Here is an 11,422-nt window from a genome sequence, read left to right as displayed (position 1 = left end):
CGGAGGAGACAGAGAGGTCTTGGCGCGCCGGCCCTGGCCTGCCTCAGAGGGTGTACCCACCTCCATCAAGTTGCCCAGGCATTCATCGGGGCCGTGCTGGCACTCAAATTCCCACTTGGAGGGGCCTTTTTTCTCCTGTGTGAGAGAGAGACAGAACGGCATCAGGGGAAAGGAGGGTGGGCACAGCCTCCCCACCCCAGCCCTGCCCAGGGGATCGGGACTGACCTGGGCGTTCCCATAAGGCACCAGGGTGATTTCCATGGCGTCGCCCACCAAAAGCCAGGTGGGGAAGAGCTGGAAGACCAGGAAGGAGCGGCAGGCAGGGCAGAGGCTCTCGTAGTAGAGGCTGACGGAGACGGGGTCGGCTTTCTTCCCGGGGGGGCCCAGCCGGGCGCAGTGCTTCTCCGCCTGCGAAAGAAAAGAGCGGCGGTGAAGCCTCCAGCGGCAGGAGCAGCCTACCTTCAAAAGCGCTAGACGCTTGGTGCTAAAAGAAAATACAGTCATTGAAATGTTGAAATATACATTTAAAAAAAAAAAAAAACCAGAAGCATTTGTTGTTGTTTAGTCGTTTAGTCGTGTCCGACTCTTTGTGACCCCCTGCTTTGGGATTCATTTGAACAAAAAATGTCATAGAAATAAAACCAAAAAAATAAATAATGATGTCTCCCCAACGGCCCTTCGCCCGGCCAGTTTCTTCCTCCATCTTTCGAGAGGGAAGTGAAAGCAGCGGAGGGCAGCTTCCGGCTTCCGAAAAGCGAGGTGGGGCTTTCCGCGGGGAAACACCCCCCCCAAAAATAAGATGCTGAGAAAATGGGGGTGCTGTAAATGCAAAGCTGCGTTGGGCTTGGCCCAGCGAGGGGACGTTTTGCCTCTGCTAGGAGCTGCCTTTGGGCCTCGATCTTGCAGCCTTAACCAGAGCCTTGGTTCACCTATAGCTCAGCACTGCCGGCACTGGCCGGCAGCTGCTCTCTGGAGCTACCGTCAGAGTTTGAACCCAGGACCTTTGGCTCAGATCCTTTCAAAGCATTCCCCGGGGGCCTTGGGGCCTCGATCTCTCAGCCTAGCCCACATCGCAAGGATGTTGTAAAGATGATATAGCGAGTGTTTGCAGGGAACCTCAGAGAACAGCGGCTCCCTTAGCCACTCCTGTACGGAACCTGTTTCCTGGCACGGATTAAGGGATTGGCAGTACCTGATGAAATACTATTTTAAATCTTCATGTCTGCCTGTTGAAGCTGATGGGAGATGGGAGTTTGGCTGCATATGAAGGGCAAGCAGTTCGAAAGCAGACCAGCGCAAGTAGATAAATAGGTACCGCTCCAGCGGGAAGGTAAACGGCGTTTCCGTGCGCTCTGGTTTCCGCCATGCGCCAGAAGCGGTTTAGTCCTGCTGGCCGCACGACCCAGAAAGTTGTCTGTGGACAAACGCCGGCTCCCTCGGCCTGAAAGCGAGATGAGCGCCGCAACCCCAGAGTCGCCTTGGACTGGACTTAACCATCCAGGGGTCTTTTACCTTTTACCTTTTTCGCTTATAATTGGCAATGGGGCCCACCTGAGAGGTGCCGGAACTGAGCTCTGGCTGAAAAAAGGCCTGATGGTGATGATTCTGTGGCCCTTTGGCTTGGTGCCCTACATGGGGGACCCCCAGCACTGAGTCCAGCCCCCTGTCTTCACAGCGAGGTGCCCCCCAAAGCGCACACGCAAGACCAGATAGCAACATCTTCCTCCCACTCTTCCTCCCCCCCAGTCTTAAGGTAGACTGCCTCTGTCCACAGCAGAAGTGCCAACTTGGCCCTGCGCCCGTGGGTGCCTGTGGCTGCCATGCAGCGTGTATAGCCCTGGCACCCAAGATTTGTGAATGCCCGGACTCTTCATGGCGAATTTTGTGGGCACCTCGGGTCTCCATTTAGGAATCCTAAGACCCCCTGTGGCAGTTGAATCAGGCCAAAGGGGGCGCATCGGAATCCAGCCTCCTGCCCCCCAGTGGCCAACGAGGTGGTGCCCCCCTGGGAAGACACCCCCCCCCGCCCCCAAGCAGGACCCGTGCGCCACAGCAGCCATTCGGAGCCACCCGTTCCTCCGAGTCCCGGAGGGGGGTCGCACAAAGCCCCCCGTCGCCACTGCTAGCCCCCCTTCCTCTCTCGAAGCCCCCACCCCACCCGCAACGTGGGTGGCCACCCCTCCCCCACCCCTTTGCCAACTCGCCTGCGCGCAAAGAGTTTGCGCTCTTCTTCTCCACCTTCGCTTTCCCTTTCCTCACCTTGCAAGCCTGCGCGATCTCGCTGGATCCGCACCACTGGTGCGGGGGGTAGTGGCAAGGGGCGCCCCCCAGGGCGATGCCCGCCGTGCCCCCCAGGCAGCATACAGCGACTATGGACAGGAGCCAGCCGGGAGCCATGGCGAGGAGAGGGGCCGGGCTGTGCGCAATGGAAAGGCGGAGTGCGCAGCGGGGGCGAGACGGGCGGCTCTTTAAAAACCCCTTTCCCGGCTCCGCCCTTTCCCTCTTCTTCCTCCTCGCAACCCGTCCGTCTTCTTCTGCTGCGGTTTTGTGTGTGTGTGACTCAGGCGGCCCCTGACTTGCTCCAGAGGAGGAGAAGGAGGAGCCGGATTTTGGGGAGGCCCCAGACCCGGAGATTTAGGGGAAAGACCACTTTGCGCGCGCCTGTTTCAAAGCAACAACCAGCAAACGGTTTGGGGGCTTCCAGATGTTGCAGGTCTTTTTGCTGCTGCATATTACAACTAATCTACAGCTGATTTTCTCAGCTTGATTCTCAAAGTAACTTTTTTTTACTGCTGAACTTACTCCCAGCCTGCTAGCGTGCTAACATGTTTACAATACTTTGTTTTTTAAAAAATCCGTTTTGCAATCCTCTTTGAAGCTGTGTCGGTTTCTGATTTGATGCCGGAAAGTCCCGCTTTCCCTTAGGACGTCCTATTTCCAGGGGAGAAGCGTTGGAAGAGATGGAATGGGACGTCCCTATTTTCACGGGAGAAAGGTTGGCGGGGATGGAATTTGTTGTTTACTGGTGTCCGCCTCTTTGTGACCCCCTGGACCAGAGCATGCCAGGCCCTCCTGTCTTCCACTGCCTCCCGCAGTTGGGTCAAACTCATGCTGGTAGCTTCGAGAACACTGTCTAACCATCTCGTCCTCCGTCGTCCCCTTCTCCTTGTGCCCTCCATCTTTCCCAACATCAGGGTCTTTTCCAGGGAGTCTTCTCTTCTCCTGAGGTGGCCAAAGTCTTGGAGCCTCAGCTTCAGGATCTGTCCTTCCAGTGAGCACTCAGGGCTGGTTTCCTTCCGAATGGAGAGGTTGGATCTTCTTGCAGTCCATGGGACTCTCAAGAGTCTCCTCCAGCACCAGAATTCAAAAGCATCCATTCTTTGGCGATCAGCCTTCTTGATGGTCCAGCTCTCACTTCCATACATCGCTACTGGGGAAACCAGAGCTTGAACTATACGGGGGTGGGGGGCTGGAATAGGACGTCCCTATTTTCAGGAGAGAAACGTTGGAGGGGATGGGAAGTTCCTGGAGAGTGGTGGTGGTGGGGTTTCAACTTGAATAGAAATAAGCCCCACCTCGCATAATCGATGGCATGAGGTGTCAGGCACACGCTAGTTGAATGGCAATGAGCCTCAGTGTTTTATTGGACGGGCGACGTCCCTAGGATTTGGCTCCTCTGGGGACACCCCCCCCCCAGTCCAGATTGGACAGTGGACTGAAAGACTGGTAAGGAGGCGGGGGGGGGGGTCGCCTCAGGTCCCAGCATGCCTGCAAGAATTTAAAGCGACCCAGATGTTTGCCACCTACCAGGGGAAATTGTGCAAGCCCCCAGGCGGAGCCGATCTGCTGACACAAGCTGTTGAGCAACTTTTTGCGCTTGACAACAAAAGGTTGGACTTTGGAACTGGCAGCTGACACGGAAGGGAGAGAGATAAGGCGCCAGTTTCCGCTTGGGAGTTTGCATGTCACAAAACCCCCAGATCCTCAGCTCTTCAAACTAGGCATGGGCATAGCTGGGGGTGGGGGGGTGGGCAGGGGGAAAGATCACGAATATTATTGAAAAGCGTTTAAAGATATCTGAGTCCTCATGTCCTCTTCTTTACAGGGTTCCCCAGGAAACTTTGGTTTTCTAAAAGAAAAGCCCAACAACTTTGATTTCCTAAAAAGAGAGCTTCTTATAGGAATTCTAAGGTCTTATTTAGAATAAATGTTCACAAATGTACAAGGCAAACACATACATAAGTATATCAACCACATGTCTGAAATAGTTGTTGTTGTTGTTTAGTCGTTCAGTCGTGTCCTACTCTTCGTGACCCCATGGACCAGAGCACGCCAGGCACTCCTGTCTTCCACTGCCACCCGCAGTTTGGTCAGATTCATGTTTGTAGCTTCGAGAACACTGTCTAACCATCTCATCCTCAGACAACAGGTCTGAAATAGTACAGGAGAGCAATCCTGAAGCCATTTGGACTCTCCCAAATTGACCTCAAATATTTCTCTGCAAAGAGGAAGGAAATGGGAAAAGCTTCCCAATTGTCTTTGGTCTGTAGGGGCTCACACCTCCCTGTAAATACAGTCTGGCAAATATCTGTTCAGCTGATATCATGATGTGTAAGAGATTTGGGAACTAAGGATTTATTTCTAAGTTTATGGCCAGGCTACCCAGAAAAGGTAATTAGATAAGGCAGGCAGGTCCAACAGGTAGATCGGGAGCTACTGGTAGATCGCAGGGGGTGTCCGGGGTATGAAGTTTAGTGGGTAGATCAAAGCCGGTCTTTTGATACTGTGAGTAGATTGCAGTCTCTTGGGAGTTGGACGGGCCTGAGATAAGGCGTTATCAGGGACTACAATTCTAAGATGGTAGAATTCCTGTAACAGTGGCCGTGCCCCCAGTCCCTCCCAGCAAGGGTTAGCATCATTGTAATAAAAAAATAAAGGTCTTATATACATATAATAAATGTTCATAAATGTACCAAGCAAGCACATACATAGATATGTCAACCACATGTCTGGAGCAGCACAGGAAGGCCGCCCTGAAACCATTTTGACCCCCAACTGGCCAAATGTTTTCTCTGCAAGGAGGGAGGGGGGCGAGGGAACCTTCCCATTGTCTCAGGAATTGGGAAATCACCATCTCAAAGGAATGGCTAGACTACCAGGAAAGGCAATTACGCAAGGCGTTATCAGATAACCTGGCAGACAGGAAAAACAACATTCACATTTCTGTTGTGGGCCGCCTTTTCTGTGATGTAGGTATGATGTTTGTGGGAGGTGGTCTTGAGCTCCGGGGCAGGGAATTTAAAATGTCTATATAAGAGCTTGCACCCCATTGTTCTGGGTTCCTCCTCCCTCCTGCGTGTGGGGAGTGGGGACCCTGTTGCAACAGTTCAATAAAGATCAGGCTTACGAGCTGCTTTGCTTCCCAATATTCTCTGCTTGGCCTCTGTTATTTTCTCCTACCGATAGTAAAGGTAAAGGGACCCCTGACCGTTAGTTCCAGTCATGGCCGACTCTGGGGTTGCGGCGCTCATCTCGCTTTACTGGCCGAGGGAGCCGGCGTGCAGCTTCCGGGTCACGTGGCCAGCAGGACTAAGCCGCTTCAGGCGAACCAGAGCAGCGCACAGAAACGCCGTTTACCTTCCTGCCAGAGCGGTACCTATTTATCTACTTGCACTTTTGACGTGCTTTTGAATTGTTAGGTTGGCAGCAGCAGGGACTGAGCAACAGGAGCTCACCCCATCATTGCGGGGATTCGAACCGCCGACCTTCTGATCGGCAAGCCCTAGGCTCTGTGGTTTAACCCACAGCACCACCTGCGTCCCTACCGATAGGGAACCCACTTAAGGACTCTATATGGGCTCTTGTGTACCCCGTAAGGGAAGAAGGGCAGATTTTGTTTACAACATCATCTTGAGGATTCGCAACCAGTGGGACAAGTTTTCCGGTGACCTCAATGTCATCATCAGCAGCTGAACCAGGTTGCAAGATCTGCAACTGAGGGGGCCCCCCCGCCAGGCTCATGGGTGGGGCTTTTATCTTCCGCCCCCTCACCCAGCTGCTAGGCAGGAAAACAGGAGCCAGGGTGGAGCGCTGGAAGGAGGAGAGACACAGACCGGCCTCCTTTGCCTCAGACCCAAAGCTCTGACTAATGCAGAAGCGAGGTTTGCTGGGATGTTGCGAGCATCTCCATCCCATGCTCAGGTGAGTCTTACCTGCGGAAACGAAACCATGCACCCTAAAGCAAGGGTCAGTAGCCTTTTTCAGCCGTGGGCCGGTCCACCATCCCTTAGACCATGTGGGGGGCCGGACTATATTTTGGGGGGGAAATGAAATAATTCCTATGCCCCACAAATAACCCAGAGATGCATTTTAAATAAAAGGACACATTCTCCTCATGTAAAAACACACTGATTCCTGGACTTTCCAGGAAGCAAAAAGTCGTGTTGGGAAATAAGGCTTTAGAGTAGGGGTCAGTAGCCTTTCTCAGCAGGGGGCCGGTCCACTGTCTCTCAGACCTTGTGGGGGGCCAGACTATATTTTGGGGGGAAATAACCCAGAGATGCATTTTAAATAAAAGGTTTGATCTTCTTGCAGTCCATGGGACTCTCAGGAGTCTCCTCCAGCACCAGAATTCAAAAGCATCAATTGTTCGGCGATCAGCCTTCTTGATGGTCCAGCTCTCACTTCCATACATCACTACTTGGAAAACCAGAGCTTGAACTATACGGACCTTTGTTGGCAAGGTGATGTCTCTGTTTTTGAAGATGCTGTCTAGGTTTGTCATCGCCTTTCTCCCAAGAAGCAGGCGTCTTTTAATTTTGTGGCTGCTGTCACCATCTGCGGTGATCATGGAGCCCAAGAAAGTCAAATCTCTCACGGCCTCCATTTCTTCCCCTTCTGTTTGCCAGGAGGTGATGGGACCAGTAGCCATGATCTTCGTTTTTTTGATGTTGAGCTTCAGACCATATTTTGCGCTCTCCTCTTTCAGCCAGGCTTCGCCACCTTCAAAAAACGGGAACTGCCACCCCCAGATTAAGACACGTGAGTCTCACTTCTCTTTTCCGGAAAGAAAACCTCACTCTTTCTCTTCCCCTTCTCAAGAGATTCTGTTCCTTAAAACGCTGGTTCTAAGAAAACGCAATAAAAATAAGAACGTCTTGCCTTTATATCCCTTCAATTTTCCGCCAGGAAAATTCTGCCAACAGGTCCAGATCTCCCCCTGGCAAGGGATTGAAAGATCACCGCTGGGAGGGACACCCGGAGGTCATCCAGCCCAACCCCGCCAATGTGGGTGTCGCTGCTCAAGTCGAGTGCTGGGCCGGGACTTGAGTTCGAATCCTCTTGCTTGGCCAGCAAGCACCTTGGGGGTCCCTCGTTCAGCCCAACCTCCCTCCACGCAGGGTTGCTGTGGGGATTCGACTGGGACCCGGGTTCGAATTCCTGCTTGGCGAGGAAGCGTGGGCCAGCCGCCCCCTCCCGGCCCACCTTGCAAGGTTGCCGTGAGGCTAAAAACAGAGATAAGGGGGAGAGCCACGCAGGACGCCTTGAGTTCTTTGCTGCAGAGAAAGTGGCAAAAAATGTGATAAAGGGACAATAAACTCGCCGCAGCGCTCCAGCGACCCACGGAGATTTGCAGCGTTGTAAAATGAATGCACCCCCTTTAAGTTCAATTTTAAGTCCATTGAAGCTTAGTCAGTAATAATAATAATAATAATAAATTTTATGTATACCCCGCCCTCCCCGGCCAGAGCCCGGCTCAGGGCGGCTAACACCAGTAAAATTACAATAAAGACATAGGAAAAGAAAAAAGCCAATTTAAAATACAGGTTAAAATGCCATTTAAAATGCAGCCTCATTTTAAAAGTAGCCCATAGATCAAGACCATAAGGGGAGGGAAACAGAAGGGTCAGAGTGAATCCAAACCAAAGGCCAGGCGGAACAGCTCTGTCTTGCAGGCCCTGCAGGAGACCCTTTAACTCACAGTCATGGGTTTGAGAACCGTTTGGGGCAAAAGGGGGCTGGACTAGATGGCCGTTGGGGGTCCCTTACTGTTCTTAATTCTGCAATTCATTACAAAACTATGTTTCTTCCGCCTCGCCTTCACGCACGAGGAGACCGAGTCGGAGGGACGGAAATAACCGCGACGCCCCAAAGCCACGTTTTGCATGAACAGCTTTTATTTTATTTTTAAAGTACCGTACAAAACTTTGCTTTTAAATAATTCTCCCCTCCACCCCCCCTTTTTTTAATCTATGTATCTTACAGTAACAAATCTCGGACACAAATACACAACGGTTTTCGAGGGAACTTTCTCGTTTGCTTGAAACTTCGGCGGGGGCAGGAATAATTCAGAAAAATTCAACATCCAAAATTGATGATGGGGGAGAGCAGGAAATGAGGATTCGGGGTGCGTCAAAATGTTATATTGCATATCTGTGTATAACCTAAAAAGGGGAAACGGTTTTTTGCAACTGGGGGCACTTTTGTAAAAGACTCCTTTGCACAATCGAGATGCACACTTGGGTTATAATTTTTTGACTTTCTCCCCAAAATACAGATTTCCTGTGGCCTAGAGGGATGAGCTTTTGCTTGGAAACATTGAAAAGGGGACTAATTCTTCCCCCAAAACGGTCACCCTGAAAAGCAAAGTTGGGAGTCTGGTTGCTACTCATAAGTACATGCACTTAAAAAAAAATATCATGGAGCATTTTCGAACTTTTCCCAGCTGCCCGGAACTTCCTGAAACGGCCGAGAATGTTCTGAAAGAATCCCAAAAATCGGCCTATAAAAATAAAAGGGGAATTCAAAGGTTGTGGGAACTCGATGGCGTTTGTGGCACAAAGCAAAGCAAAGCTGCCACTTCGATTTATTCAAAGCAATAAGGGGTGTGCAATGTACAAAAAATGCACAAGTATTTGAAAGCTTGCAAGCTCCAAACAAAAAAAATTAAATTTTCAAGCTCTATTTTTCCTGTATTATAACCCGTGCTGTGCTTACAAAATGCATTATACGGTCCCCTAGGCAAAAATCGATTTATTGATTTCGAGAAGCGACCTTTCCCCCAAAGATTTGGAAATGGCAAGACAATTCGTTTTTAGGCAAAAGTTCGTCCGACTGAGTTGCGAGGTTGTCAAAAAGTTATAACCCTAGCTCACACACACACACACATTTGGTAGGGCGCAAAAATATGGATTTTATTGGGGGGGGGAGAGGAAGAGAGCATTTCTTGAGGGGGGGGGAGATCCCAAGGGGTTTCCTGCTAGGAAGACAGAAAGGAACGGGTCCTGGGTTCGAATGGTGGACCCGAACCAGGTCTGCCGCACGCACAAAACACAACACATGTTACGCAAGAGGAAGGGAGATTTGTAGTGTTCAAATGGCTCTTTTTTGGGGGGGAGGAAAAAAGGATTTTGCAAGACTACCCGCTCCAGGGTTTGGGGTTCAGAGAGCAGGCACACGTGGGGTGTGCAAAGGGGAACCCCAATTTTAGGAAGGAGAGAGATTGGCTTGTTCCTGTTACCCCCATTATCCGCCCCTCTTAGCTTGGTGGGGGGGGCAACAAATGGCTTTACGCGTAAAGAGGAGAAAGGGGGGCTCTGAGGACCCCAAGAACGCCCCAGACTTTTTCCTGGCACAGGAAAAGGAAGCCTCACGGGGGACGCAAAACCTGCGCCCATTTTACAACCGTGGCAAACCGAGACACGGAAGCCAGTGGCAATTTTTTTGGGGGGGAAGGGGGGGTTAGGATCTATTTCCCTGCCCAGCAGCTGGTAAAATAACTTGAGAGATAGGAGCCACACACCAGAGCTGGCTGCAATACGGTTTTGTTTTCCTCTCTCTCTCTCTTTTTTTTTTGCATATTTAAGAAGAAACGAAACATAATTCTGCATAGGAGACCCAACGCCGTTTGGCTGGGGGGGGCGGCCCAAGTGCGGAGGGCTGGGGAGCGGCGTAAAAAATAAAACTAAAAATAGGATCGCCCCCCTGCGAAACAAAAAGAGCCGAACTGTCCCCATGGGAACAGCGAGTACCAAGGTTTGTCTCTGCCAAAAAAACCAAGATCTATGCCCGTTTTTCACAGATAAGGAACGCTGGGTGTTTTTTTAGGAGGGGGGACCTCAAAAAACTTTAGGAAAGTCGCTGCCCCCCCCAAGTGGAGAAAGCATTCCTAGCACCAAAAAGAAAGGGAAAGGTTGGAAAGGAAAACAGCCCCCGAATGCGGCTGCAAAGGAAAGTAATTGAGATTATATATATATATATTGGGGTTTGGGGGCGTAAGGGAGAGGGGGTATGGAGAGGGGGAAAGGGGCAGTTTTTCGGGGAGGGGACGGGAGGGTGGAGCCCCCCAACCCGGCTGCCCCGGTCTTCTTCTGGGGGGCAGGGGGAAAATGGGGTACGCCAAGGTAACGTTGAGCGAGTCGTTGTGTTGCACCAGAGAGGTGTGTTTATAGTGTAGGACCAGCTCCTTGAGCGAGGCATAGAGGTTGTAGGGCTCTGCAAAACCAAAACCCGTGGCCGTCTTGTAGATGACGCAGTGCTTCGTGTCGCCGTCGACCCTGCAGAGCGGGAACAAGAAGGCGGAAAGCGTCACAGAGGCGCTGAACGGTTCCTTTAAATGTTAAGGTTCAGTGGTTATTTTGTGGTTGTTCTAGAGCGAAAAATATGGTAACACCCCTCCTCCATCCCCACAGATGACGCTTCCGGATTTATTTCTTTGAAATAAGTTTATTGGGTGCTTTCTTTTGGGGGGAACAGGGAGGCGCTAGTCCTTCTTGGCGGCTGCTTTCCTCATGGCCGCCAGGACGTTGCTCAGCTCCTCCCTCTTCCTCTTGGCGCGGATGTGAGTGCCCACCTGCCGGAAGCAAAAAAGAAGCCATCAGACCCCTAGAGGGGGGGGGATCCAACCCTGCAAACTCCCATCACCCCTAAGCCAGAAGGGATGATGAGAATTGTAGTCTGAAAAGAGTCCAACTTTCGGAGGCCCTGTTCTACACATTGTGTGCACTTAGGGGGGGCACACATACAGCCCGCCCCCCGGATAAAGGCTGGAGGGAGGACTTGGGTGTGAGGTGCTGCTCTCTGCTCAGCGCCCGTGCAGCAGGAGAAATGGAGCCCCCCTTCCATTTCTCCTCCCGCTTGGCTGAAGGGGCGCTGCGCAGCTCTCCCTCTCTGCTGAAGCCAGGAGAGTCTTGCTCTCCTGGCTTCAGCAAAAGGAACCTGAAGCCTGCAGAGTGCAGCGGGAACTTGTGCTGTGCTCCAAAAGCTTCAGGCGCCTATCCCTGAAGCCTGGAGAGCGAGAGGGGTCAGTGCGCACCAACCCCTCTCTCTCTCCAGTGATAGCAACGTGGAGCGCTCCCTCTGCACGTTGGAGGCTTCGCGTTGCTTTCGCTGAAGCCAAGGAGCCTGCATTCGCTCCATAGGA

General features: G+C 51.8%; 1 protein-coding gene across 1 annotated transcript in view; it reads right to left on the bottom strand.

Annotated features, from left to right (window-relative positions):
* IFI30 (IFI30 lysosomal thiol reductase) overlaps positions 1–2,940 on the bottom strand; it is a 7,191-nt gene extending 4,251 nt beyond the window's left edge. Inside the window, exons 1-3 of the mRNA XM_083421905.1 lie at positions 2,260–2,940; positions 226–408; positions 61–135 (exon numbers count right to left, since the gene is read on the bottom strand). Of these exons, the coding sequence (XP_083278031.1) occupies positions 61–135; positions 226–408; positions 2,260–2,397 (396 nt within the window). The 5' untranslated portion in view covers positions 2,398–2,940. The remainder of the gene's footprint in view (positions 1–60; positions 136–225; positions 409–2,259) is intronic.
* Positions 2,941–11,422: the final 8,482 nt, after the last annotated feature.

This window comes from Podarcis tiliguerta (genome assembly GCF_965153285.1).
Source record: "Podarcis tiliguerta genome assembly, chromosome: 18".
NCBI lineage: Eukaryota > Metazoa > Chordata > Lepidosauria > Squamata > Lacertidae > Podarcis > Podarcis tiliguerta.
Note: the sequence above shows the minus strand (reverse complement) of the source record. Positions and strands in the feature narration are given on the sequence as shown.